This window comes from Orycteropus afer, unplaced genomic scaffold, assembly GCF_000298275.1.
Source record: "Orycteropus afer afer isolate SDZICR_OR568_19922 unplaced genomic scaffold, OryAfe1.0 scaffold00002, whole genome shotgun sequence".
Classification (NCBI taxonomy): Eukaryota; Metazoa; Chordata; class Mammalia; order Tubulidentata; family Orycteropodidae; genus Orycteropus; species Orycteropus afer.
In genome coordinates this window covers 14274184-14301218 of record NW_006921589.1, presented here as the reverse complement: position 1 = coordinate 14301218, position 27035 = coordinate 14274184, and the positions used below count along the sequence as shown (strand labels likewise).

Here is a 27035-nt window from a genome sequence, read left to right as displayed (position 1 = left end):
TTCCAAAAAACTAAAACAAAATTCACTGCCATCGAGTCGATTCCAACTCATAGCAAACACCTTTGGGTTTCCAAGGTGGTAAATCTTGCCCAGTAAAGATTGCCCAGTCTTCCTTCTGCAGAGTAGCTGGTGGGTTTGAACCGCCAACCTCTGGTTAGCAGTCAAATGCCTTAGGACTACGCCACCAGAATTCCTCAGCAGTATTCAGTAGCCACCTAATGAGGCATTGGTGGTTCAACGGTAGAATTTTCACCTCCCGTGTAGGAGACCTTGGTTCAATTCCTGGCCAATGAACCTTATACGCAGCCACCACCGGTTTGCCAGTGGAAGCCTGTGTGTTGCTCTCTTGCTGAGCAAGTTTCAGTGGAGCTTCTGGACTCAGATGGGCTAGGAGGGAAGGTTTGGTGCAAATCAGACAATGAAAACCTTATAGATTCTCAAGTGATCTCAGGGGTGGTGCAGGACCAGGTGGCCTTTTGTTTCATGATGCATAAGGTTGCCATGACTCAAGCTGTGCTCAAGGGTAGCTAACAAGTAACCACTGAAAATGCACCTAACCCTCTGAATTGGTGGGAAATACAGTTCCAGAAGTGTTGCCACGTCCGTCTTTGTAATGTATCTCATTTTGGGGGCTCCTCTTCCTCACATAGCTATAGGCTCCGTCAGTTGTCAGAACCCTTCATTGGTCATCATAGGTTTCCTGGGCCTTCAGCTGAAATGGACACTTGCCATTGTAGGAGATGGGAATGCAGTGGGCCAGTCTGCCTGGACAACCACCCCAGCCCCAAACTCCCACAGCCCTGTCAGGGGGTGCTCCCTGAGACAGGACGGCTACTGGATCTTGACTGTCCATAGCAGGGAAATTCAATCAAATTGTTTAGCTAGTATTTCCTGAGTACCTGTTATGTGCTTCCATGAGCACCTGTGATGGAACAAAAAACTGATTCCTATGATGTATGGAGTTAACAGACCAAAGCTAACTGAGAAATCTATAGAGATCCCTGTGATCCCCTCAGTGATGCCAGCTCCCCCTCCTTCCACTCTTCATCTCCTGCTAATATCCTAGTTTAAGGGGCATAAAAATGCTAACAATTGTAGAATAGTGTTTTCAGATTTTAGTGTGCCCTAATCACCAGGAGGACTAGTTACAACACAGATTCCCAGGCCCCATCCCCAGAGATCCTGACTCAGTCTGAGGTGAGGCCTAGGAATTTGCATTTCTAAGAAGCTCTCAGGTGATGTTGATGCTGCTTGTCCATGGTCCACACTTGAGTCTCATGGTCCTTATCCCTGCTCACTGTCCCATGGAAGGCTCTACATTTTGATGGAGATAAGAACTAGAATTAATTTTTAAAAATACTCTAGAATGTGACAGATATAAAAATGTAAGGCCACAGAACCAGTTTGTATTGCATCCACTCTGACTCATGGCGACCCCATTCATGTTTGTCACAGTAGAACTGTGCTCCATAAGATTTTCAGTGACTGCTTTTTCAGAAGTAGATCACCACACCTTTCTTCTGAGGTGCCCCAAGATGGACGCAAACAACCAACTTTTTGGTTAGCGGATAACTGTATGAACCATTTGTACCACCTGAGGACTCCAAGGCAATGGAATAGATATTTCCTGTCCGAGACCCAAAGCCTTTTGGGGCCCATAATTGAGAATCAACTCATCCATGAATATGTATTGAATATTCAGAGTTTCTGCCACATACTAGTTTTGCCACTTTGGGTTAGTTACTTCCTTTTTCTCAGCCTGTTTTCTCATCACTAAATTGGGGTTGACACCTTCCTTACAGGGTTGTTATAAGATTAAATGCAGTAGTGAGATGATGTGTGCTGATGCCTGGCCCCCACTGAACACTCAGTGCCACACGATAATTGATTGTTACAGAGCAGGAATTACAGGACACTGAGAAGACCCACTCATAGCTCTTCCTCCTTCTTCATTGTCAACCCCATCCTCAGCCATAGGCACCTGTTTTTCCATCTCCTATCTGTCCTTCCCAGTCCTCTGCTTGAGTCATTGTTTATAGATGAGTAACATGTTAGAGCTTAAAGGAGCTCTAGGGAGCAACTGATTCTACAGACGTGAAAACGAACCTTCACATCTGTGCCTCCTTGCCCACCAAGAGTCATGTCATGTGCCAGGGCCATGCTGCCATCCCCTTACAGAAACCACTGTCAGGTGGCTGTGGAGTAAGACTACATATCTTACACTGAAGCCTCACCATTGCCAGACACTTATCTTCCCGATTCTACCCTTCAAGAGCCCAGCCCTGGTTAGAATCTGGACTAAAGAACATGTCAAGAAAGTGTAGGAGAGAAATAGCCAGCTATTTTTGGTGGGTTCAGAGGATACTGCTGGGAGATGCCAGATTGGCAATGTCACCATGTGCCCAATATTCTCCAGGGGCACAGCCCTGTGCTTTTCACAAAAGTGTAGTCAGACTGTTCTTCTGAGGTCCAGCCTGAGGAACAGTGAAAGTGGCAAGATGAGGATCCAGGGTCTGCACTGAACCTTAGTTTGGGCAACTCTTCCAACAATAAAGACTCAAAGGCCAGAGGATGCCTACAGCAGTGAAAGAAGGTGAATATGAACCTCCCCTTGGACTTCTAGCACTTCAATGCCTTGATAGTGCCAAAGAGAGGGTATGCCCTGGAGGTGACTTGTCAGAATTCTCTTCCTAGCTGGGCCCCTGTCAGGCTGGGTGACTTTAATCAAGTTGTACATAGTGTTTCTCAATGCATCAGAGCCAGCAGAATCCTGGTCACTCTGTCTATCCATGGCTTCACAGAGTCTCATGAGAAGATCTCTGCTAGAAAACCATGAAGAATGCTGACACTCTTTAAAGCAACGTGAGCTTAACACAGGAGGACTTGGTAGGAGAGAGAAATTTTGAAGCCTCAAATATCCCTGCATTGGTGTCATTGAAGGGTTCCTTCCTGGAAGTGTGTTTGTGATTTTCCAGGATTCTGTGGATTTTTTTCTAAAAGGGTTTCTGTGTGAAGCTTAGAGCTCTATCTGGGCAGATACTGACAGCACTGAATGTTTTAGACACTCTGAGTGGTGTCACTGCATGGTGGTCATGGTGGTGCTAGTGATGGTGACAGTGATGATAATCATGATGATGATCATGAGATGAGGCTGATGGTGGTGTTAGTGGTGGTGATCATGAAGGTGAGGATGATGATGATAGCTAATACTTATTGAAAGCTTACTAGGTCCTGTTACCCTAAAAGGGCTAAGCAAATATAACCTTTACTTTTCACAGAAATCCTATGAGGCAGGTGATACTATCTCCATTTTACAGTAGAGAAAACTGAACTCAGAAAGGTTAAATGTCCTGCCTGATGACACATAGCCTGTATGTGAAGTGGGTTGTGGCCCTGGGTTCAGCTGAAACATCATGTTGCCATTTTTCTAGGGTTGTAGGACCTAAGACCTCCATGCTGCATGTCATGTGCTTTCCCCAAATAGTGAGTGGTGGTGAGGAGTATAATTTTAAAAATTACATGTGTGTATGAGGGAGCTCTGGTAGCATAGTGGATAAGGCACTTGACTGCTAACCAGAAGGCTGGCAGTTCAAACCCACCGGCCACTCCTTGGAAGGAAGATGGGGCAATCTACTTCCATAGTGATACTGCCTCGGAAACCCAAGGAGGGGTCGCTATGAGTCGGGTCTGACTCGATGGCACATAACAACAACAACAACAACAACATGAGTGTGTACGTATACACACACACACACACACACTCATATATACATACATACACACACATATGTAAACAATTTCTACTGAATTCATAACAAGATGTATTTTGCAGTATATGTTTTTTAATACATATATTACATTGTTATAACAGAATGGTTAAGGATGCTTGGAGTCAGACTGAACTGAGTTCCAACTATACAACCTTGGATGATTTTACTCTCAGCTGAAATCTTCTCATCTGAAAAAATGGGCATTATAATAATAACTACATCAAAGGGTTGTGGTGAATAAATAAGATAATGCACCTAAAGCACTTTGCCCAGTGCCTGATACATAATACATAATAAATGTTAGTTGTTACTTTATTAAAGGGAGTTCTGGAGGTGCAGTGCCTAAGGCATGTGACTGCTAACCAGAAGGCTGGCAGTTCGAACCCACCATCTGCTCCATGGAAGGAAGATAAGGTCATCTACTTCTGTAAACATTCACCACCTTGGAAACCCAATGTGGGTCACTATGAGTCAGAATTGACTTGACGGCAGTGGGTTTTGTTACTTTATTATTATTATTATTAAATAAGTGTCATCTGACTTTATGTTAAAGGGTTTATTATAAAGTTATGAGAGTTTACTTAAGGAAATATGCCGAAACTTTTAAATCCATAAAGAATTTTCTCTTTTAAAATCAGGATCCCGTGGGAACTGGAGCATTTCTTTCTATCAGGCTATACTAGCTCAGAACATTTCTGGGACTTTCTCATTGGGAGAGACAGGCCTTCTGTGACAGAGATAGCGAACTGTCCACCAATATGCACACATCCCTTCCAGAGTATACAGTTGTCACTGGGGAGGAATTATGTTTTCAGCCCTTTTCACACATGTGGGGCCAGGTGACTGGTATGAAATGTGAGTACGAGTTAAGCCAAGGTTTAAGAAACAGGTAAAATGTGTGTTAGGGGGACATGTTCTTTTTCATCTTCTACTAAGTGGAAGCAGAAGACTCCAAAGTCCAAGTGGATTGTAGAGCCTCAAGAAGAAGGAGCTTGGATGCCTGGATCTCTGTGTGAAGGACACCTCCCACTGATCAGGAACTTCTCGAATGTTAAACCACTGGAATTTAGGGGCTTAATTTTATATATATATAGCAGTTAGAATTGTCTTAACTAATGTTAGATTAGGAGCCACATGAGAAAAGCAGTTTGTGGGTTGATGACTGTGCTTTGTAGGGTCCCCAAAATATACTAGCTGGCTTGAACATCCACCCTATTTATTAGATCGGGGCTATCTCCAACCACAAATCCACCATCAGTGGCCAGATACACCACTCCTGAATCTGTTAGACTGGGCGGCAAGCACTCAAGTCAATTCCCAAGAGGTATTGTAGACTATTTTGAGCCCTCTCAGCACATCTGGAATAAGTGAATGACTTCCCAAGGGGTCTCCTTTGATGAGGACAGTGCTCACTTGGTGAGTCTGCTTCCAAATTAGTCATACCCATCTCCCCAAGCATACAGCAGCTCAGCGGTGGAGGGAGGTGGCCCAGCACTAGGAATCGCTAAGGGATAGGGACAAGGTGGATGGGATGAGGTTCAGAAACCACATGCAGATCACAGAACACTGACGTGTCCATTTACATGGTTAACGTTTATTGTGTCGGCTGTTTGGCCTGGCCAGGGTTGCCGACACTATTGGAAATGCCCCACGGTCACAATCATCAGCCTCTGACAGTTGTGACGTCTTCTCACAATGGGAGTAAATTCAAAATCCCAGAATGTCAGAATTGGAAGGACCTTGGAGGTTGTGTTAGCTACCAGGTGTTGCCATGATACAAATACCACAAGTGGGTGGTTTTAAAGAGCATAGCGTTACTTGCTCCCATTTCAAAAGACTAGAGGTCTGAATTCCGGTGTGGCCCTGGGGGGAGGTCCTTCCTTAGTAGAAGCTCCATGATGCCCTTGGTATTCTTTGGTGTCTGTCTCCCTCCATGTGTGTTTCTGTGTCTATTCTGCTTTTTTGTAATCGAAATGAGTGGGTCATACTGGCCTACACTGGTATGACCTCATTAACAGAAGAAAACCCCTATTTCCAAACAGGGTCATATTTACAGGTACAGGGATTAGGATTTCAACACAAACTTGGTGCACAATTCCATCCATAACAAAGGTTATCAAGTTCAACACTCTCTCATCTTATCAATGAGGAAACTGAAGTCAAGAGAGAGGACATAGATTGTTCAAGGCCTAGGTCTTCAGACCTAGATCTTCTTCCTCCTAGTCTCTTCTACTACACCAGGCCATCTTCCCCATATTTTCAAAGTCTCCTAACCCAGGAATTAAAAGGTTTGACAAGTGGGTCATTTCAAGCTGGAAGGAAGAGGGAAGAATGTAAGGAAAGTTGGTTGCATACATTTCTTTTTAGTTAATCAAATTAAAATTAAGTTGGAAAAAATAAGATTGTACGATCTTGATGCCCTACCAGGACCTCTGGTAGTGCAGTGCCTAAGGCCTTTGACTGCTATCCAGAAGGTTGGAGGTTCAAACCTACCACCCACTCCACATAAGAAAGATGGGGCAATCTACTTTCATAAAGATTTACTGCCCTGGAAACCCAATGGTGGTCACTATTAGTTGAAATTGATTTGATGGCAGTGAGTTTTGTTTGGCCCCACCCTCACCCATAGGTTTCCAAGGCTATGACCTTTCAAAAGTCAATTGCCAGGCTAGTCTTCTGAAGTGCCTCTGAGTGGGTTCAAACTGCCAACCTTTTGGTTCATATCTGAGTGTTTAACTGTTTGCCCCACCCAGAGACAATGAACTGTATACAGGAAGCTTGGCAAAGTTTGTAGAATTTTGATCATTATCATATACAGCAGTTTTTAAGCCTTAGAACAATCTCAGAATCGTTCCTTTTGTCCCTCCCCACCCCATTCCAGTCACAAGGAAAAAAAACAAACATGATGAGGATGAGGTCCTCATTTTGGCAGGGTTACTTTTTGATGACCAAATCTCTTGGGTCTGTGGAGTTAAAAAAAAAAAAAAAATTTGTTTGTTGCCAAAGACCTTAATTAATTTGCTCTTGTTAAATCCTAATAACTTGACCCACTGGAGCAGAGAATGCCCCATTTGTTTGCTGGGAAGTTCTGTCAGCTTCTCTGCTGTGGCAGACAGTGTCATTAGAGATGACAGAAGAGGAGGCCGGTACATTGAGGACATTAGATGCAATCAGATCTTCTCACTGAGTGAACACTGGCGGGAGAACCAAAAACTTTCAAGAGAACTCACTGTCCAAATAACAGCCACTCCTCAGTTGTGTGAGAATACAGGGTCAGGCTATCCAGACTATGATTGGGTTTGGAATTCAACAATTTCAGCAAAACTGTATTGAGTGCCTACTAAGAGGGAGGACTCCATGGGCTGTGCAAATGGTTAAAGCACTTGGCTGCCAACCAAAAGGCTGATGGTTCAAGTCCATCCAGGCATGTCAGAATAAAGGCCTGGTGATCTAGTTCCAAAAACATCAGCCATTGAAAACCTTATGGAGTAAAGTTCTACTCTGATACACATGGGGTCACCATGAGTCTAATTGATGGCAACTGGTTTTTACTTGGTGGCCCAATGCCTAAGGCATTTGACTGCTAACCAGAAATTTGGCAGTTCAAACTCACCAGCTGCTCTGCAGAAGGAAGATGGAGCAATCTACTTCTGTAAAGATTTACTGCCTTGGAAACCCAATGGGGATCGTTTTGAGTCAGAATTGACTTGATGGCAGTGAGGTTGGGTTTTTTTTGTTTGGTTTTTATTGAGAGAGAAATTTTCACTGATCAAGTACATCCTATGCTAGCCATGGATATTTATGAGTGCCTCCTCCTTTACATGGTAAAGTAGAGGGTCAACAAAAAAGAGGGAGACCCTCAATCAGATGGATTGACATTGTGCTGCAACATTAGACTCAAACACCAGTGACTGAGTATAGCAACTTTCTGAACCAGGACCAGGCAACTTTTCGTTCTGTTGTACATAAGGTCCGCGTGATTCAGAGCTGACTTGATGGCAACTAACAATAACTTTACGTGCACCATCTTCTAGTCAATCTTCTTAACAACTCTCTGAGGATAGTATTATCATCCCAATACACAAAACAGAAGCACCAGGTGGCTATGCAACTTGGTCAAGGTCAAAGGTTAGTAAGAAACTGATCAATAAGCTACCCCAGACCATTAGGCAGCAAGACACCTGATCAGGGAACACCGGCTATGGGTCTGGCCGTTCCAGACCTGATCCTATTTGATTCTAGAGGCAGTACTTTGGATGACAGAATCTGACAGAACTCTCTCCTCTGGGTTATGTGGCTCAGTCCCTTCTGATTTTTCTCATTCTGTCTCCATCTACCTCATAAATGTTTAATGTTCCCCAGGCCTCTGTCCTGAGCCACCTACTCTCTGAACACTCCTCCACAGTAATCTCATCAAAACTCATGGCTTCAACCACCTTATTGTTGACCCCAATCTGTCTTTATTCTCCTTGTTATTAGAAACCTTTCCATCCACACAGATCTCCACCTTTCAGGAGGCCCAGTTACCAAAGAAGTGAAACTGGTTGCCATTGAGTAGATTCTGACTCATGGTGACTCTGTGTGTGTCACAGGAGAACTGAGCTCCATAGGTTTTCAACAGCTAAGTGTTTGAAAATAGATCTCCCGACCTTTCTTCCAACGTGTCTCTGGGTGAACTCAAACTGCCAACCTTTTGATTAGCAGCCAAGTGCACTAACTGTTTGCACATAAGGCAAGGGCAACAATGGCTAACCTCTTAAAAACCTGGATACAGAATAGGAGAGCACCTGGGCTCACTGAATTTCTGATAATTACCAGCAGTTACCCTATGAGTCAAGGTATTACTGGACCAATTTTCTTTCAACCTGCCTCCTTCTCAAAGCTCTGCATTTGCAAATTCACAGAGCAATCAGCGATAAAATAGGCTGTAGAAAGTTCTCTGAAATTGGAGCCAGAGGTACTTGGTCCAATCCTCAGCTCTGCCATTTGCTTAGCTGTATGATCCAGAGCACAACTCTTTCTTCACCTGTAAAATATAGATCATAAAAATTACTCTGCTTATCTTTCAGGGCTGTTGTACCTTCTCTCAGTTCCTCCCTATCCTTTCAGGGATTTGGTGGTTTGTTCTGTCCACAGAACAAACTTATACTTGACTTTCAAAGTGGCATGAATTGGTCTAGGTGATTGGGACTCTAAATCAAGAGATGCTTCTTCTGTAGAGGCAGCTCGTAACACTGAATGTACAACCCTTTGATATCACCAAGTCCAGAACCATTGTCCTCAACACTGAACCCATGGTGCATCAAACAGAGAACCCAGACCTTCCTGGTGACTATTTCAGGCAAAATCCATTTGTGAAAACTACAGGCCATTCTCTGAGAGTTATCACTGTGAAATCTTCTCATTGACTACTGAGGCCCTTGGAGACCAGCCAGGTAGTTACAGCCATGGATGGGGCTCATGTGGCTTCATGAGCAGCAAGCAGACCAGGTCCCAGACTCTACAGCCTCCTCATTCACTTGAGACCTGCTGAGCTCAAGTTGGCTCCCAGTGAAGCTTCTTCTCATAAGTCCCTCTGAATCTCACGAACTTTCCTTCAGCACATCACCCTGATAGGAAAGGTAAGTATACTTTTAAGCATTTGTTAAATCTACACATTTTATGTTCAATCAGATTCTTTAGTATCTGAAGTCATTTAATAGTCTTAGGGAATAGACAAATTGTTCTTAATACATGAAAAATAGAGAAAAACCAAAGGGTTATCATAGCAAATGGTTTTATTCCCCTTTCCTTAGTAAGCCTTTTGAGCTAACACAGGGCTATACTCATTTTCGTTCCTCCTGATGATAAACTTGTATCCAGGTATTATGTTGCTCCATCCATCTGTGATGGTTAATGTTATGTGTCAACTTGATTAGGTTATGATTCTCAGTGGTTTGGTGTTGGACTGATTGCTTTTCCATAATGTAATACAATGTAATCAGCTCCATGATGTGATTGATATGCTCAGCCCATTAGTTGTAAGAGGAGTTTTCTAAGGGTGTGGAATGCATCCGATATAAATGGATGTTCCAGCAAGGTTCTCTTGCTCTCCAGATCCTGTATCCAACTTCTGCACCACCCTCACAATTGTTGCTGTACTTGAGCCCATCGTCGTAGCCACTGTCAATCCATCTTCCCCATTTTTGCTGACCTCTGGTTCTTGGGATGTGAGCCAGCAGCCTCCACCTGACCTGCAGATTTGGGGATTCACCATTCCCTCAGCCCTGTGAGCCAGCAGCCTACTATCTGACCTACAGATTTTAAGATTTGTCAGTTCTTACAGGTCTGTGAGCCAGCAGCTTGCTGTCTGACTGGCCAATTTTGGGTTTGTCAGCCCCTGCAACCACATGAGTCAGGAGAAGCTTCCAGCCTGACACCTGACCCACAGATTTGGAACTTATCACCCTCCACAACTGTGTGAGCCATTTCCTTGAATTCTATGTTGCAGTTAGTTGTAATTTCCTTGAATTCTATGTTGTAGTTGCTGTTAGTTATTGTCAAGTGGGTTCTGGTTCATAGCAAACCTCTGTACAACAGAATGAAACATTGCCCAGTCCTGTGCCATCCTCACAATCACTGCTACACTTGAGCCCACCATTGTAGCCACTGTGTCAACCCATCTCCTTGAGAGTTTTCCCCTTTCTTGCTGACCTTCTACTTTACCAAGCACAGTATCCTTCTATTAGAAGGGATTGGTCCCTTCTAATAACATGACCCAAATATAAGAGACAAGGTCTGGCCATTCTCGCTTCTGTGGAACATTCTGGTTGTACTTCCTCCAAGACAAATTTGTTCATTCTTCTACCAGTCCATGGTACACTCAGTATTCTTCACCAACACCACAATTCAGATGCATCAATTCTTCTGCTGTCTTCCTTATTCATTGCCCAGCTCTCACATGCAAATGAGGCTATTGAAAATACCATGGCTTGGGTCAGGAGCACTTTTGTCTTCAAAGTGACATCTTTGCTCTTTAACACTTTAAAGAAGTCTTTTGCAGCAGATTTGCCTAAGGCAATACATCATTTGACTTCTTGACTGCTACTTCCATGGGCATTAATTATGGATCCAAGTAAAATGCAATTCTTGACAACTTCAATCTTTTCTCTATTTATCATGATGTTGTTTATTGGTCCAGTTGTGAGGATTTCTGTATTCTTTATGTCGAGGTGCTGTTATCCATACCGAAGGCCGTAGTCATTGATCTTCATCAGTAAGTGCTTCAAGTCCTCTTCACTTTCAGCAAGCAAGGTTGTACCATCTGCATCTCTCAGATTGTTAATAAGTCTTCCTCCAATCCTAATGCCACATTCTTCTTCATATACTCCAGCTTCTTGGATTATTTGCTCAGCATACAGATTGAGTAAGTGTGATGAAAGGATACAACCCAGATACACCTTTCCTGATTTTAAACTACACAGGTATTTCCTTGTTTGGTTCAAACAACTGCCTCTTAGTCTATGTACCTGTTTCTCATGAGCACAATTAAGTGTTATGGAATTACGAATCTTTGCAATGTTGTCCATAATTTGTTATGATCCACACAGTCGAATGCCTCTGCATAGTCAATAAAACACAGGTAAACATCTTTCTGGTATTCTTTGCTTTCAGTCAAGATCCAGCTGACATCAGCAATGATATCCCTTGTTCCATACCCTCTTCTGAATCTCACTTGAATTTCTGGCAGTTCCTTATAGATGTACTGCTGCACTCATTTATGAATTATCTTCAGCAAAATTTTACTTGCCTGTGATATTAATTATATGGCTCAATAATTTCTGCATTATGATGTTTGCCGTCTTTGGACAGGGCACAAATATAGATCTCTTCCAGTCAGTTTGCCAGGTAGTTGTCTTCCAAATTCCCTGGAATAGATGAGTAAGCACCTCCAGCACCACATCTATTTGTTGAAACAGCTCAATGGCTATTCCGTCAATTCCTGGAGCCTTGTTTTTCACCAGTTGCTTCAGTGCAGCTTAAAGTTCTTCCTTTAATCCCCTCAGTTCTTGATCATATGCTACCTCTTGTAATGACTGAACACTGAACAATTCTTTTTGGTACAATGACTCTGTATTCATCTTCTTTTGATGCTTCCTGCATTGTTCAATATTTTGCCCATAGAATCCTTCAATATTGCAACTTCAGGCTTGAATTTTTTCTTCAGTTCTTTCAGCCTGACAAATGCTGAGGGTCTTCCTCTTTAACTTTCCAACTCTGATGTTCATAATATTTTACTTTTCTTCTTGAGCTGCCCTTTGACATCTTCTGTTTTCTTCCATTTGCTTTAGCTATTCTCCTTTCAAGAGCAAGTTTCAGAGTGTCTTCCAACATCCATTTTGGTCTTTTCTTCCTTTCCTGTCTTTTTAAGGACATTTTGCTTTCTTCATGTATGATGTCCTTTACGTCATCCCACAACTTGTGTGGTATTCGGTTACTGGTGTTCAAATCTTATATATAGTTACATATACATGTTTCATTGGTTTTTTCCTCTAGAGAACCCAGCCTAAGATATCATCCAAGGAACTTGGGTCTATGTGTGTGTGTACATATATATATAAAGATATGTATTCTTTCATTCAACATTTTTTTGTATTTCTTGAGAACACACACTTTTTCCATCATCCCATCCAACCCACTGTCTGGTGGGGACCTTCTCTTCTTCCCACTCTTTCCCATTATCTTCTTCCATTCCATCAGCATTTCTAGGAGGGAAACTTTACCCTTCCCATAGGAGTAAGTGAATTTATTGAGTTTAGAAACAAATGAGTGCCTCAAATGTAAGAGAGATGCCACCTGTGGTTCTCATGCTTGTGTTTTCCTTCTTTATACAGTAAGAAGACCACATGGTGCCTTCTGATAAGACAAATCAGATCTCTGTTATCTGTTCCAGCTTCTCTGTCTTTCATTGTTAGGATAAATTGGTCTGTGTGGTCCACACATCCAAGTTCACAGATGGATACAGGAGGCCTGTAGGTGAGAGGTGAGAGATCCTTTTTCCTCTCAGAACAAATTGGACCCTGGGTTGGCCTTCTGGCTCTTTTCTCCTGGAAATCTGATGATGGTGGAGTGTCACCTGTGTTACAATAAGGCCTATGTTGGAGCTAACCCCTGACTGGCAGATTGACCTTGAATGTCTGGAGGAAGGCCATGGCTTCCCGCTTTCCTGAGTAGAGTGATTCCTGTAACTTAGAATGACTTTTGCAGGGACCCTGGAAGCTATGTGAAGGTGGACCCTGCACCCACTGTTGTAGGTCTCATCTTCTTGCACCTGAGCTATCATCTGGAACCCAGAGATTCTCACTAGACCAGGTTCTGTACTGCTATGAGGACTTCCCTGGAGAGGGAAGCCTGGCCCACCTTGCTGCTGGCTGCAGTTCCTGTCCTTCATTCCTCTAAGTGGATCTGATGCTAAGAATGGTTTCTGCTAGTCCTGGATCTGACTGTTTAGTTGACAGCCATGGTGGCCACTGCAGGCTCTACCTGGATCTCCCTCTGTATTGCCCCTAAAACTCTGATACTTTTGTACCCACTTATGTCAGTGCTGTATTTATTTTCCCCCTACTGATTAAAACACTGCAGAGGACAAGTGACTGATATCTGAATTTCACCCTAACCACTACCATTATCACTGCTGCTTCCAACTACCACAAGAATCTGTGGATTCTAGCTACTGCCCTTCACCTCCCACTCTCTTCGCTAGATCACTTATTACTTCCATTTCATTTTGCCTCCAGCATTTTCTCCCATGGAAGACATTCCTAGGGAAACACTGGCCTGAGAGCCCCACACTGCTGCCTGAGTGAGCCTATGACACATCCCTCAGCCTCAGTTTCCTGATCTGAGAAATGAGAAGAAGAATCCTTGCCCCCAGGGGCACACTATGAAACTAAATTAGCTCCAATTACAATTTTTAAAATGGACTGAACCGGACCGATGATCATGAAGCTGACGCAGGACCAGGCAATATTTTGTTCTATTATACGTAAGTTCTCTGTGAGTCAGAGTCAACTCAACAGCAATTAACAACAAAAAATGATAGCACAGTCTGAGCTCCTTCAATGTGAAACAGTCTAAATGTAAATATTACTGAACGTTTTTGGGTGGCACCAAAAGCAGCTAGGGTCCCTGTGTATCCACCACCCCCCCATACAATGGCCATCTCCAAGCAGTCACTGGCTTATCAGAGCAGAATGGATAGATCATGGTGTGGCTTTGCATGTTGGGAAACTAAATTTTCCTAAAATTAGGGAAGAAAGGAAAGCAAAACTCTCAATAAATGAGTCAATTCTGCTTCTCCCAGAAATGGAGGTACTGAATGCCACATGCATATGAAAGGAGAAAGAATTAAAGATAGATGTAAGCAGATAGAAAGGAGCCAAGAAGGAGACAGAGGAGGAGATGGTGACCAAAGTCCTACTCAGAGGCCAGCCACTATGAGCAGGACAGAGCTCTAGGCAGGCCAGAGTGGGTGTTCTGGGTAGCTGAGAGCCATAGCAAGCAGCCCTGTTTGTGAGGGCTCTTCTAATTAGTGGGCCCAAGTATAATCTAAGTCACAAGTGACATCCAGAGGTTGTCCCATAAGTGATGCCATGGGACTCCTACCGTCTGATGAAGAGGGCTAATGGAAAGAGCACTGGACTGTGAGTCCAGACACCTTGCTTCTAGCCCCACCTCTGCCACTAATAAGCTGAGTGACCTTGAACAGATCATTTGCCTTCTCTGAGCCCCAGGTCTCTCAACTGCAGAATGAGTTGTAATGGTCACTTGTTCAGTCTCCTCTGTGTCCAGTTCTCTGTCTTTAAATCTATGAAGCCATGAGTGGTAGACGGTATTACCGTTCAGCAAATATTTTTGCTGCTCCTCCACCTTGGGAAGGAGTATAATACTTCCTTGTCCCACTACCCCATTGATGTTGACCAATGGACTGTGAGCAAAGAGTCAGTATGCCAGATCTGGGAAGAAGGTTTGAGAGGCTGCAGGACCCCGCCATCCCTCTTGTGCTCTTGCACTCTGGCAGGAAAACAGCACACCTGTCCCTGTTCCTTCAGCCTGGGTCCCAGCATGAGGAGATACTTGGATCAGGCCTGAATCCAACCCACAGCCAGAAGCCCAGCAGAGTCAGCGCCATCTTACAGATCCATGAATGGGAAATAAATATCGTAGGAAGTATGACTTTGGAGTTCTTTGTTATTGCAGCCAAAGCTGACTAACACACCACATGACTGGAAGCATGCCTCATAGAAGGGCACATCAGGGACTGACCTAAAGCTGGCCTGAAAGAGAATGAAGGGCAGCTAGAGGGGTTCCATTAGGAAGGCCCTCCATTGCTTCCCACCTCTGTGCCAGAGCCATAGACTTCCATATGGAAACACACCTGGATTTTGGCATCAATCACTCAGGCCTCAGCAGGGGTGGGAAGGGAGTTTGGTGGGAGAGAGGAGTCAATTAGCATGCCTCAATGTCATATTCCTCCTGCTCTCAGCCCTCTCTCACACACAATCCTCCCAACCTGTGCAGTCTGTTTTCTCACGGCTGAAGTGCTATAGCTGAAAGCTAGCATAGAGAGGCAACAAGATGGCTTAGACAATTTCACAACTTCTGGCATCACTGCTGTCTGGCTGCTGGGATCAGTACATAAGTCTCTAGGCCTCTCTGATTCCCACTATTAAAGGACCCCAAGGAAACTCCCATCTGCATCACACCAGACAAACTATACTAATAAATGTTTGCCTGTCAAACAGGGCAATGTGGCGTGTTTGATATAAGACACAAACTAATGCCCAGAGATGACTGGAATGCTAGTGCTGCTAGGACTGATGCCTGAGGAGAGTTCCAGGTTAGGATGTGTGACCAGTGCTTAAGCTCAGAGAAAACCAGGTCCATTCCCCTACCTCCTCAGTTCACTGAACCAGGCCTTCTGAGTGAACAGCTACATCATCTGCAGAAACAACAAATAAACCTAGGCTTCCTCAAACCAATCGAACAAGACAGAAGAGAGAAGGACTACAGATTTGGGGAGTAGGATAAGGGAAGAAGCAGGAACCAAAGCAATGGATTTCCAACTTTTTTCTCAAACTACTTAAGTAAAATCTTACCTGGAACAGAAATATGTGTAAATAGATAAAAATACAGAAGTTCAGATGAAGCAGGGTGAAGATTCAAAACTGCCCATGCAGCATCCAATTTTCCACTCTTAAGCTCTGTATGGAACCCCAGGACTACATTCTGTTTGAAAACCACTAGAGTAGAGAAATCTTTGGCATTAGAAGGGGCTTATGGAAAGCTAAAGGAAAAAAAAGGGGGCAGTCATCATGGCCATTTTCATGCATTTTGCTCTGAAGAGAATGGACTTAAATGTACAGGCATCTCTTGGTAGCCTTGGAGGAGAAAACAGGAAAGTGCCCTTCTATCCTGTTGAGATATACAGATGACCGGTGGCCTTTCTTAAATCTTAGAGGCATGCCTCTTACCCTTTTCTTCAACTAGGCAAGCGAGATTTGCTTGGGAGAAATTTGGCTCTTCTCTCTTTGCCCTGCCTCCACCCCCATCCACCCTTCAAATCTAAGTCACTGTCTCCTGAGCTCAGAGTCCTCAAGCCTGATGCCATTTTTGCTTTGGCCCAGCTCAACTTCCTGTGGGGGCTGAGAGGGGGAATCCCATCCAGCTCAAAAGCACATGGCTCCCCATTTTCCATAAGACCAGCACCCAGACCCACCTATGCACACCACATCCATGAAGCCATACATCCCGTAGCAGATCTGGAAGAGGAGGTCTTGGCGCTGCCACTTTGCCGAGGGACTGAAGGTCGACCAGATGAGCCAAGAGATACTGGCGATGAGGAAGAGAGAACCCAAGATGGCGGCTGCAATCTGAACCTTCTCAATGACTGTCAGAGAGATGGCCTGCCACTGGGGAGAGAGGAATGGCAGGTTAGCTGTTGACTGGACACCCTCACCCCATTTCTACCTTCCCTCTTTCTTCTGCAACTTTAACTGTTCACATCTGGTTTAGGATTTCAACCAGGGCTCTCAAACTTGTGATTCAAGGGATATTTTTGCAAGTCTCTGAGTTTTACATTGTGCCTCTGATACAGATTAAACCTACCTTAATTATACCAGTTGATCAGAAGTCATTATAGGGAATAGGTCCTGGGCAGGCAGGGCTGGGAAGGCCTTTATACTTAATTATGATATATAGAGAGAAATGGGAAGGAGAAAATAAAAACGCTGAGCTAGTGAGGGTGGTGTTCCAGGGCTGCAGAATATTGTTTTCAGATAAACCCTGTCTATTTTAACACCAATATGTGCTGAGAGGGCATAGACCTTTCTTTTCCTTATTTTCTACAATACCTAGCAAACCATTTAATATACATGCAAAGATTATAAATTCAGTACATGAGGAGGGGACACAGAGCATGGGAGAGAGATAAGAAAAACGGTGTATAATTTACTAAGCTTATAAGAACAATGAGATTTCATTTTTTAAAAAAATTTAATAGAAAAACCAAAAAACCAAACTCAATGCCATTGAGTCAATTCTGACTCACAGTGACCCCACGGGGTTTCCAAGGCTGTAAATCTTTACAGAAATAGATTGCCCATCTTTCTTCTGCACAGCAGCTGGTGGTTTCAAATCACTGATCTTTTGGTTAGCAGCCAAAGGCCTTAACCACTGTACCACTGTACAAACAGCAGTATTGATGGATGGGTTGAAGGCCGGGGTGTGAGAGAGTTTTAACTCCGAAATTTTATGATTCCATGGCTGGCTCAGGAAGTCCAGGCTTCAATGAATCTAGAGTTGGATTCTAGTTTGGGGTTTATTCATGCACTTATCAAAAAACATATATTCTCTATGTGCTGGGTACTGTGCTAGGTGCTGGAGATAAAGCAGTAAGATAAAACAGACACAGTTCCTTCTCTAATAGAGTTTGCAGTCTGGTAGCAACACAGATAACCAAATAATTATTCATGACTACAATTCACCAGAGGGAAGAAAGGGATACCATGGTGCTGTGAAAGTCTATGACAAGAGGGCTTGACTTCCCAGAGGAAGTGATGCTAGAGTTGAGCTCTTTAGGATGTGTAAGTAACAGTTTACTAAGCAAAGAGACAAGAAAAAGAGGGCTCCAGGCAGTGGTAATAGCATGTGCAAAGGTCCTGTGGCAGGAGGAAACATAGTGAATACAAAAACCTGGAGGAAGACCAGAGTGGGTAGAGCAGAGAGAGCAAAAGGGACTTTGGGGTAGACAGCTAGAAAGATAAGTGGGTAGACCACAAGGAACTTTGTAGAACATGTACAGATTTTGGACTTTGTCCTAAGAGTGTGACGCTATTGAAGAGTTTTAAGCAGGGGATTGACAGGATCAAATCTGGGAAGGTGGCGGGAAGGACAATCTCCAAACTGGAAGGGTTTGCACAACACCCTACAGAAAACACCCTCAAAGGAAGGCATTTCAGCCTAAATACAAGGAAACGTGGACTGCTGTCTATCTATGAACAGGGGGCTCCTTGCTATGTGCTCAATGCCCAGAAATAGAAGCACTGATTCTGGCTCCAGCCAGGACTGATCAGGGACCCCTGAGGAATGGTGACCATACAAAACATCTCAACTGCTGGTCTCAATGTAGACCATCAGCCTTTACATGCAATTAAACAGATAGCATCCTATTACAGGTAATTGGGCCTTTATATTTTCCAACCCAGCCTAGGGTTACACACAGCAAAGGAATTTTACCAATGATGGCCTAATCATTCAGGCTTCTCGTGTACATCAAATGGGTTTTCTGGGATCTGTCCCACTGTCTATAATGAGGGCTCCTGACTGAGATTTTTGGTTCTACCTTCAAGGCACCAATAACCCCTTGTCTCTTCCTGCTCCTCCAGACCTCAAAAATTCCAAATATAGAAAGTCCCCCTTGATCCCCAACCCACATGCAGAACTTAAATGGCACCCCTGAGCACAATGGGAAGCATAGAGGAAGGGATGAGAGGGTGTGCTGTGGGCAAGTCTGCCTTCCTGTCTGCCCCACATGAGGCTCCTCAGAGGTGGGGGCAGAAGAACTGTATGGACAGGGCAGAGAGCAAGAGAGCTCTGAAATCTCACAGGAAGGCTGGCAAGGGGAGAGGGGTCACAGAGGCACCAGGTTCCGTCACCACCAGATACCCAGAGCTTCATTCCAAGAGAGATTCCCATCCCAGCAGGAAGACCAGGAGCATCGAGCTACTCGGACGTGTGAACTCCTGTCCTGCAGCGCCCAAGAAGCAGACTGAATCGCTACACAAATGGGGAAGAGCACAAAGGGAGATGTTTAATCCCCTGCACTGGGAAGGAACGTGGAGACAGGAGGCAGGTGACTGGATTCTAGAGAGCTCTGCCCCTAACATACCATGTATGACTTTGGAGAAGTTGTCCCACTACAGCTGAACAGTGGGTTCCTGTCTCATCCTTGGCCAGGCCTCAAGAGCCCAGGATACACAATTGGGACAATTTTGGCCACAACTGCACAACACCGTTTCTGTCCAAACTACTTCCTTTTCTGGTGCTATCTGGAGAAATGAAATGGTGTTTACTGAGCATACACCCAGGCACTTGAAGGAGCAATAGAACCAGAGGGAGTCCTCAGTGTTTAGAAACTCACAGTTAAAGACACGGTGGTAGCTTAAGAATAAACTAACACATCAATACTGCCAACACCGCCATTTGCTTACTGTTCTTGTAAGACCATCCTTTTCTTTTCTTTCCCCTCAGGAAAAAGTTATTCCAAAATGGTTTTTCATTTTATGAGACACGGGCAGATGTTTGCTTTCTTGGAGGCATTTTGGAGTGGGCTTGGGGGTTGAGGATCTGACCTTTTCCAGAGGCTTGAGTCAGCTGAAAAGGAAAGGGAGGGCTAAGACGCCCAGACTTCTGCTCACGCCCCAGAGGACATGGACTCAGCTGTCTCAGAACACTGCTATTTTAAGACATCTCAAGATCTTGAAATGAGGACTAAAGATGGAAGCGGTGGACAGGGGAGGCACCTGTAATCCTGACCCCTTGATACACCATCTACATGGCTCAGGTGCCTGGGACTTCTAATGCCACTTTCAAAAATCTGCCTGGCTATGGTTTGCAGAGAACCAGAGTGGCCAACACACGTACACACATGCACGTGCACACACACACACACACACACTCATATACTTGATTCTGGAACTACCATGCTGAGAACTTTATTTCGGTGGGTCTGAAATGAAACACCCCGGACACTGCAGCTCCAGGTGCCCCTCCACAAAAGACCTCACCCCCTAGCACCAAGTCACCCGGTTCTTATGGGCTCTCTTCCCTCCCTCGGAGAGGAGGAGAGAAACAACTGTGCCAGCAGCTGAAGCATCCCCACCAGAGTACTGGCTAATTGATCTTGAGGCTGCTTAATTGGCTGATCGTGCATATGCAGAGGTATTTTCAGGAGCAATCACTTTACGTGTGTGTGTGTGTGTGTATGCACACCTTGCAAGGAGGGCTGTGTAGTGGGGGGGATTGATGAGGGTGGTGCCATCTCCTCCGGGATGATGGACGTGCCAAGGCAGGGTGGAGTGGGGGCAGCTCCAGCCCCATCTGCGTCTGCGTGGCAGGCTCCCACACCCCGCCGAGTTGTCCTGCCCTTGCCCGTCACAGCAGTCCTCCACATTCTCTCCCCTCCCTTTCTCTCTTCTTGCCTGTTTTTCTTTCTCTGCCTCCCTCTCCTGTCTCTCCTCCATTTTTCTCTCTGTCCCTCGTCACTCAAGGTGTGGCCTAGGGACCAGCAGCATGAGCATCACCATAGTTTCCTAGAAAGGCAGGATCTCAGGCCTGACGCCAGACCTACTGAATGATGATCTGCACCTTGACAAGATGCCAGGTGAGTTAAAACCAAAAAACTTACTGCCGTCCAGTTAATTCCAAGTCACAGCGAGCCTGCAGGACAGAGTAGAACTGCCTCAAAGCGTTTCCAAGGCTGTAAATCTATATGGAAGCTGACTACCATATGTTTCTCCCCGAGAGCAACTAGTGGGTTCAAATTGATGAACTTTCGGTTGGCAGCTGAGTGCTTTAACCAGTGCACCACCAGGGCGCCTCCCAGTTAAGTTACATGCACATTGAAGTTTGAGAAGCACTGTTGAGTATCCTCCTGACTCCTTCTCTTCCAGCCCCTGTCTTATCTCTAGCCTTCTCATCCCTCCCCTGCTTTTGCCCTAGCCCTACTCTTTCCTGCCTTCCTTCTCTCCTTCCTTCCTTCTTTCTGTAGCTCATTTATTCCCTCTCCATCTGACGCTCCCCGTTTCTTTCTCTCTGTAGACATTTCCCTCACTTTGCCCCAGTCTTTTCTCCTCTACTTGCCAGAGCTTAAGAGAACGAGAAAAATGTCCCTCATCCCCTTCCCCGCGCGGGTCAACAACCCAAGTGCTTGCCACCCTGGCCGGTCTCCTTCCTTTTCCATAAACTGCCGGCGGCCGGAAAGCCGGCCACCTGGGCAACCCCAGCCCCGACGCCCCCTCCGGGCAGTCCCAGGCGGTACCTGCAGAGGGTTCTTTGTGCTTATGGCGATGACGTGGTACTTGTAGTAGCACAGCTCGCAGCTCCAGCAGCCCCGCTCGCTGATCCACTTGATGAGGCAGGGCTGATGCGTGCACTTGACCGACCCGTCGCAGCGGCACGGGCTCAGCAGCTCCCCCTGCAGGAAGACAGCACAGGGCGGTGAGGCCCGGGGCCCAGAGGCTGTGGGTGTGGATGGCCAGACCACACCACCCACAACCAGGCCTCGGGCTTTGCCAGGAGAGCATTGCCGGTGGGAGAAGACCTGGGTGCCAGGGCTTCGACGTCTGAATCAAACACCTTCACTCAGCTCAGCTAACAGCCCTGAGCTCTGGCCTCCTTCTCTGAAACCAGGGCAGTCATTCCTGCGCCGCCCAAGTCCTAGGGTGTCTGTGGAAATGAGCCATTGACTTCAGTGGAAGCCCTATGTTGTCCAAAGGAGGTGTAAGCTTGGGTGGTCTTCTCTTTAAAGGCCTGGCCAAGGGTCTTAAACTCAAGGACCAGAGAGCACTGTGAGGGGAGCCAGCTGGTGGGGACTGGGGTGAACACAGCAGAGCCCACACCCAGGTTAAAGGGGTTAGCCACCATCAGCTCCAGCCAACTGTGGGGCTGTAGGCAGGAAGTTTCATATAAAAGCTCCCAATAGTCAACTGTCAACAATGAACTCAGGTTTGAAGAATCTAACATGAGAACCATTTTGCTGTTTTTGGTGCTCTGGTCTCAAGCCTTCAGGTCACCTCTGTGGAGCCTCCCAGCCCAGGGTCCAGCCTGGTGAGTGGGCTGGGAAGCAGCAGGCCTGAATCTGGGGACGCAGAGGCTCCCTCAAGTCCTGGATCCTGTGACCTGGCTAGGAGTGACTGGGAAAGCCAGCCCAGAAATTGGAAACAGGAAGGCAAGGAACTTGGCTGAACTGGGTGATGTCAGTATTTGAGGCCTCTTGTGAGTGGACTGCAGAGTTGGGCTCAGTCTCCAGATGACCATGACTGAGGCCTGGCTCTCTGCTTCCTGCTCAATCTGACCTGGTGGCCCTAACATGCCCCCATGATCCTCACTGGCTCATCTCCCCTCACACTTGTCTGTTTTCTAGCCCCCTCCTAGCTCCAGGTCTGTCCTGGCTAGCTAAATCCTGACCCACACAGCTTTTTCATTGACTTTGCCAGAGACTTGCCATTGGGCCTCCCTAACCCATGCTCCCTTCTGGCCTTGCTCACAGCCATCTTTTCTCCGAGTGTCGATGCCTATGGCTCCACTTGACTCATTTATCTTGGATATGGCTCTTCTGCCTCACTCTTATCAAGTGACCCAAGAGACACCATGCATAGCCCCAACCTCTGGGCCCCAAGCTGGTGTGTTGGGAAAATGGCCATTGAGTCATGTGCCTGCTAATTTGGGGATTTCCCCTTTAAGAAAATTACTCCTTGTTTCCAACTTCAAACAAGCAAGTGTAGGAGCTCCTGACCTATAAGATACGTATCTCCTTTTGTATATTTGTCATGTTCTTTGCTCCAGACTGGAGAGCCAGCCTTTTCTTTCCAAGGTGAATGGAATCATCTCTCCCTTCCACTTTAGCACATATCACTCAAGGATCTCGCTTGGGCCTGGGTTAGGTCTACCTTGTCAAGAGGAGCCCTGGTGACACAATGGTTAAGCACTTTGTTGCTAACCAAAAAGTTAGGAGTTTAAACCCACCAACTGCTCTGTGGGAGAAAGATTTGGCAGTCTGCTTCTGTAAACATTTACAACTTTGGAAACTCTATGAGACAGTTCTACCCTGTCCTATAGGGTCACTATGAACTCCATGCCAATGAGCTTTTTTTTTTTTTTCCTACTTGTCAAACTGCTGCTCTTTCTTCAGCATGCTTCCAGTGTCACCTCCTACAGGGAGTCATCCCTGACTTCTACAGGTTGAGCTCCACATTATCTCTGAGTGTCTTGTGCTGAGTTACATGGCATCTCCCTGTTAGAGCACTCACACCTCATTTTAATGATCTGTCCTATGCTGTCTGGCCACCAGAGAAGCCCTGCACCCATTTCTCTAGTGCCTCCCCTTCACTCAAAGTAATTCAACAAATTTTTGTGTTAAAATGATGTTCTGGGTTGAATTGTGCCCCCCCCCCCCAGAAATATGTATTGAAGTCCTAGCCCCGATATCTGTGGATATGATCCTTGTTTGGAAATAGGGTTTTTCTTTTGTTTTGTTAATGGGGTCATACCACAGTGGAGTGGATTCTAAACCTAATCATTTCTGAGTTATAAAAAGAGCAGAATTCACACACACATGTGTGTGCACAGAGAAGACACTCTATGAAGGCAGACCCAAAGGGCAGATGCATCTACAGGCCCCAAAACACCAAGGATTGCTGGATTGTCGGCAGCAGCTAGAAGCTGAACTGACAAAGGCCCTCCCCCTAGAGACATGCCCTGAATTTGGACTTCTCACTTCCTGCACTGTGAGAAAATAAATTGCTGTTCTTTAAAGCCACCCACTTGTGATATATTTTGTTACAGCAGATCTAGGTAACTAAGATAAATGAGTAAACGAAAAACTGAATTAAGTATCCACTCAGGTTCCTGGACTTCAGGTCTCCTGCAGTGTCCTAAGGAATAGAATAAGACTCCCTGCTCCATGATAACAGAAACCTCATCCATCTTCTTACCTTGGGACCCCTAGCACCTGGCCCAGTGCCTGGCACTCCATGAATATATGCAGTGAATGGACTTGGTACATAAATGCTTAGGCCCTCGCCCAGGTGCCTCACCCCCATGAAACCCTCCATGGTTCCCCATCCTGCTCCTCCAATATTAACAGGCCACTTCACTGTGCCTCCAAGCCCTTCCCATATCCCCCTATAATAGCCCATGCCCCATTCGTGTCTGGGTCACTAGACTGTGACCCCCTCACACAGACAATATTATGTCCATCTTTGTATCCCCAGTGCCTAGCATGGTGCCTAGTGCAGTAAGGCTCTCAGCCCAGCACTGATGGCTGAATAGCTGCACATCTGTTTGATAAATAAGAGGCTTTGCTCCTCTGGGGCATGGCCAGCCCACAGTGCTGGGCAGTCAACAAACACAGCAAGGCCTAAAGGCCGTTAGTGTTGAGTGGCTACTGATGGAGTATGAGAAAGGAAGGAGAGGAAGTGTGTGTGGGGGGAGGTGGTGGAGGGGCAAAGAGTCCTCATTATTCAAAGCAGCATTTCCTAGGCTCATTAATTCTAACAGAGTGAGCTGGGTTTGATTAATCGGGTTGTTAAGCAGCCATGTCAAATTGCCGATCAGGTAGGAGACATTACTTCCGGTCCCTGGCAACTGTGACAAGTGACAGCAAAGGCTCCACTCCTTGCTACTCAAGCAGCAGCCACAAGGCTGGGCCAGTAGAAGCTACTCACTGGAACACATGATCACAGGACCCAGGCTCTGCATTTGGCTCTGAATGGGCTGTGGGATCTAATCAGACTCACTGGAGCCTTCCACTGCCTGGTCCATGGCCAGTCTTGGGGGATGGCTTCCCCTGGAGTCCTTTGTTTGGTCCAAATACAACCCTACACATTTCCTTGGGGCTAGACAACTCAAAAACTTAGGAACTTAGGAAGTTGCTTTGGGCACCACAACTATTAGAAAGCAAGAACACCAACAATGTTAGAAAAATTGACCATTGATGAAGAAAGAGATTTAGGATTTTAGAAAAAAAAAAATTTGGGAAGAAGCTATTTTAACTTTGGTGATTGTGAAAGCTTTATATTTTATGATTTAGTATTTTTTAGATGTGCATTTGGGAGGAGTGCCATAATCTTTTTAATGTTTAGGGCTTTTCAAAAGCTTCATCAGGACTTTACCCCACCCTCGACTGGGCAGGCCTATAGGATTATTATGCTCCTGTCTACAGAGCTCAGCAAACTGAGCAGATCAAAGGGGCTAATTAAATGCAAAGGGCACCAGACACTTCCTCCATGATCAGCTGGGAGCTTTGGGTCTGGAGACCACCCTGGGAATGACTAAAGCAAGGAAAAGCGGATCTCCTCTAATCCCCCAGCCCCCATGAGATCCAGCATGGGAAGTAGTTAAGAGTGTGGTCTTTGGAAGCAGACTCCTTGGGTTTGAATACCTCTTTATTCTTTATGGGCTGTGCAAACTTGGGCAAGTCTCTTAACTTCTCTGAGGCTACATTTCATCATCTTTCAGTTGCTGGTAACTCTTACCTCCTCCAGGGGTGTCTGTAAGGGTTAATGAACCATGCATGCAACAAGCTTGACAAAAAGCCTGTCCTCTTGTTAAAATATTACAATTCTAACTTGCATTTCTCTGTTGTTGTTGTTGTTATGTGCCATCAAGTCGGAGCTGACTCCTAGCGACCCCTCCTTGGGTTTCCGAGGCGGTATCACTATGGAAGTAGATTGTCCAACCTTCCTTCCGAGGAGTGGCTGGTGGGTTTGAACTGCCAGCCTTCTGGTTAGTCAAGTACCTTAGGCACTATGTTCCCAGAGCTCCTCTAATGACTTCAATTTCATAGTTTTTTCCTATCACCTCTCTATTTTATTCTCCTACTATCACTGTTGGTGTTAGCTGCCTTTAAGTTGGCAGAACAAAACGCTCCCCAATCCCAAGCCATGTTCATGATCTGTTGTGATCAGACTGTTGTGACCCATGGTGTTTGCGCTGGCTGATTTTCTGAACTACAGCTCCAGGCCCAGGGCAGAGTACCCAGCAAGCAAGGTAAGCACCTTGCTACAGATTAGTAAGTAAGCCCAGGTAAACCCATGCGCACCTTGCTGGTTGGGTAATCCGTAACTGCTCCAGGCCTTTCCTTCTAGTCCATCTTCATCTGGAAGCTCTGCTAAAGCCTATCCAGCATCTTGGCAACATGCAGGCCTCCACTGACAGATGAGTGGTGGCCATGCAGGAGGTGCATTGGCTGGGAATCGAACCTGGCTCTTCCTCACGGAACGTGAGAACTCTACCATGAACCATCACTGCCCCACTATCACCCTAAGGTCAGTCAGGTAAGGAAGGGAGGAAATGCCTTAAGGGTCAACTGAGGTCCAGAGACAGGTTGAGATCAAAGAACTTTCTAAGAACACTGATCCTTCTAAGGTGGATTGGGGACCAGAATGTAGATCTCCTGACTGCCAGCCCAGGACTGTCCCCTGTGTTACTATGGAGACGCTGAGAGCACGTGGGGATCCCCCCTTCTCTGGGAAAGCTGAACAGAAGAGCACAGGCCTCTCCAATGGATTCAACAGGGCCATGTTAGAGGCTAGACAAGGTAACCTTCTAGCCCTTGGCCATGGCTGATCTGGTGGGTGGGGGACGAGGATGGATTCTCCCATGCTGCCAATGACCTAGAAAGCTGCAGGTGTAGGACTCCAGCCGTTTCTCCATTCAAGATTTTGTTTTGTTTATTGCGAATTTGCTTCATTTTTTTCCTCTCACAATCTGAAAGACCTGCTTCTGGAGTCCTTAGGTTACCTGGTTGCCATAGAAGTAGCAGGTAAGCCAAAGACTTCCCATTCCACCCATTCAGATGCCAGGCTTCTCTGCCTCTGAGCAGGGAAATAAATACAGCTTAGTTCAACAGAGGGAGCTCTGGTAGCATAGTGGCTAAGACACTTGCCTGCTAACCAGACGGCTGGCGGTTCAAACCCACTAGCCACTCCTCGGAAGGAAGGTTGG

At 45.7% G+C, this 27035-nt stretch overlaps 1 protein-coding gene across 1 annotated transcript in view; it reads right to left on the bottom strand.

Moving 5' to 3' along the window:
- The window catches only part of MARCHF4 (membrane associated ring-CH-type finger 4), a 123252-nt gene that overhangs the window by 7411 nt on the left and 88806 nt on the right, over nucleotides 1-27035 (bottom strand). Inside the window, exons 2-3 of the mRNA XM_007959808.2 lie at nucleotides 21349-21504; nucleotides 16528-16720 (exon numbers count right to left, since the gene is read on the bottom strand). Coding sequence (XP_007957999.1) covers nucleotides 16528-16720; nucleotides 21349-21504 — 349 coding nt within the window. The remainder of the gene's footprint in view (nucleotides 1-16527; nucleotides 16721-21348; nucleotides 21505-27035) is intronic.